Consider the following 3,354-nt stretch of genomic DNA (forward strand, 5'->3'; position numbering starts at 1 on the left):
TTGATTTTTGGGAGATATAATCTGTGGTCCATTCTAAGATCTGTGGTTTTCAGTTCTTCGGTTATTTTCATTTTCATAGTATCGTAATTATTAGGTTTCCCTTCGTTATTTCCAGGCTTTATATTTGTTTTGCCTTCCTTTTCATTCATATGTTTGCCTGTGGTGTTTTGGTTTGGTGCTTTTTGTACACTATTATACATCTCTACGGTCTGGGTTTGTTGTTTTTTGTTTACTTCGTTTTTGCCGGGAATGTTACGTTTGTCCTCGTGTTTTGCTATCTCAGTGTTTATATTATTATTTGGCATTGCTGTGTGATTATTATTATTATTATTATTATTATTATTATTATCATCATTATTATTATTACTATTGTTGTTGTTGTTGTTGTTATTTACTTTCAGCATCCTCAGCTGCCCATCTTTGAGAGTGATGATCTTAAGAAACTCAGCAAAGAAATTGAACTTGCTCGAACTTACCTGTCACAGTGTATGACATACAGGTAAGATAATAGATGTTTGTACATACCTGTCACATTGTGTGACACACAGGTGAAATAATAGATGTTTGTACATACCTGTCACATTGCATAATACACAGGTGAGATAACTCATTCAGACTTACCTGTGACATACAGGTGAGATAATAATTTGATCAGAGTTCTGTGACCATTTTCGTCGTTGGTCAATGGTATCGTAGAGACAGTAACTTAACAATCTCTGTTATGCCTGGGTTGTTTCCAGAAGCAAGTCCCTAGCCCCAAGTACACTTAACCACTTTTCCGCCCATGGATGACTGGCACTTCATCAGTTATGATGACAAGGGTTCCATGTCATCCAATCAACAGCCTGCTTGTGAAGCTAAAGTGAAAGTAGCTGAGCGCTCCACAGACACAAGTACCCTTAACGTAGTTCTCGGGGGAGATTCAGCGTGACACAGAGTGTGACAAGGCTGGCCCCTTTTGAATTACAGGTACAACTCATTTTTGCCAGCTGAGTGGACAGGAACAACATAAAATAAAGTGTCTTGCTCAAGGACACAATGCACACTGTCAGGAATTGAACTCACGACCTTATAGCCATGAACCGAATACTGTAACCACTAAACCACATGCCTTTACTTCCACCCATGGGTATGACACAAAGGAGAGATTATACTTTCACAGCATCTATGGAACAATATAACTGTACATATCTGGCTAAGGGTTCCTCCCTCCAGATTTTCTGTAGGGGTTTAATCCCTTAGCCTTTTTTTAAATGATTGGTAAATTACCTCAAAAGGCAGCAGGGGTTACTCAGAATTATTCAACCTTATTACAGCCCTCGTATCTCATTGCTCATTAATGGTTTCACCTCTCCATTAACCATTAACTTCAATTCTGTATGATCAGATGTAATCCCAGCTCTTTCCTCCAAATTCTTCCTGAAGGACCAAAGTAAAAGACTCTCCATGGTTCCCAACTGTTTTTTTTTTATCAATGGACCCCTTTGGTTACTATTTTATTCTGGTGAACTCCAAAGGAAGAAACCTAGTTGTTTGTTGCAATAAATAGGGTTTCTATGAGACTTATGGCTTTTATGGGAATAAGGGCTTCTGTGGAACTTAAGGTCTTTATGGGTCTTGATCTTGCACTGCCTTTATCCCAGGTACCTTTTATGGTCATCTGACAGCCTGGTGTGATACTCTCTAGTCTCATATTCTGGTGTTATACCATCGACCTGTGGTATCTCTGAATGAACTCTATTCATTCTTAAGAAGTTCCCTGAGTTAAGGGATCTTTCTAATTGCTTCTAAGCACAACTCTGTCTTACACTTGAAGATGCTGTCCTCCTGTGAAATATTTTTGAGTTCTCCACCTCTCTGGTTTTTTTCTTTTTTTCTTACAGAGACATCTACAGTGACTTTCAGAACTCCAAACTGAAATCAACAGGTAAAAACTAGATTTGTTAACCCTCTAATCATATTGTGTCTCAAAATATTTGCAATCACCACCACCACCGCCACCACTGCCACCACCACCACCGCCACCGCCATCATCATCATGACTGCTACTAACATCATTGTCACTGTCACCATCACCATCATCAGTATCATCTCCACTGCTTCCATCATCATCATCATCATCACCATCACAATCATCATCGTCTCCATTACCATTATCGTCGTTGTCATCATCATCATCATCATCAGTAACAACAGCAGCAGTAGCAGCATCTCCATCATCGTCATCATCATGGTCATCGTCATCATCATCATCAACATCACCATCACCTCACCTTCTATCTCCGCTCATGTTAATATAGTAATATTTATCAAAGCTTAATCATGCTAACATTATACACACCTGTTGTATAACAATAATTTGATTATATTTACATTATATATACTACTTATATACATATATATATATATATATATATATATATATATATATATATATATATATATATATATATATATATACATATATATATATAATTAACATAATAGGGTAAAAATTTGATATTAATTAATATCAATTTAATACCAAGAAACTAGCACATTAAAAGAATCAGAAGGTTCAGAATAAATTTTCTGAGATCCTAAAAGGATTATAGCACTTGTGTATGTAAAAGAGGCCACTAAAGTGGACAGTTAATATGTTAGAAAAAGATCACTTAAAAAATTCTCAAAGAAAGATTCAGCGGAGCAAAACCAGGCAGGCGAGACCAGTAAAAATTATAAATACCTCGGTTATCTGTAGACCATGGTTTCAAAATCAACACTTTCTAACGAAAATATCTGTCTATCATCAGTACAGACGGCTAAAATTATTATAATCGAACTAAGACTTTTGAATTTTACTCTTTATAATTGATAGAATCACGTGCACGTTTTCACTTGTTGGAGACAACTAGCACGGGATTCTGTTCGATTATAATTTTGGCCGTCTGTACTGATGATAAACAGATACTTTCATTAGAAAGTGTTGATTTTGAAACCATGGTCTACAGATAACCAAGGTATTTATAATTTTCACTGGTCTCGCCCACCTGGTCTTGCTCCACTGAATCTTTCTTTGAGAATTTTTTAAGTGATCTTTTTCTAGCACATTAACTGTCCACTTTAGTGGCCTCTTTTATATATATATATATCTTCGTACATTGGGCCTCACCGAGGCGATGACTACTGACCGAGACCTTTGGAAATGTGCTGTGCGTGAGAAGACCCGGCAAGCCAAGTAAGATCGTTGCCAGTGCCCCTGGACTGGCTCTTGTGCGGGTGGCACATAAGATGCACCATTTTGAGCGTGGCCGTTGCCAGTACCGCCTGACTGGCTTCCATAGGATTTTCGAGCGAGATCGTTGCCAGTGCCCC

The 3,354-nt window shown here is 37.7% G+C and overlaps 1 protein-coding gene across 1 annotated transcript in view; it reads left to right on the forward strand.

Annotated features, from left to right (window-relative positions):
• LOC106872927 (von Willebrand factor A domain-containing protein 3A) overlaps positions 1–3,354 on the forward strand; it is a 62,154-nt gene that overhangs the window by 57,307 nt on the left and 1,493 nt on the right. Inside the window, 2 exon segments of the mRNA XM_052965914.1 lie at positions 402–499; positions 1,884–1,927. Coding sequence (XP_052821874.1) covers positions 402–499; positions 1,884–1,927 — 142 coding nt within the window.

Source organism: Octopus bimaculoides, chromosome 2 (assembly GCF_001194135.2).
Source record: "Octopus bimaculoides isolate UCB-OBI-ISO-001 chromosome 2, ASM119413v2, whole genome shotgun sequence".
Lineage (NCBI taxonomy): Eukaryota > Metazoa > Mollusca > Cephalopoda > Octopoda > Octopodidae > Octopus > Octopus bimaculoides.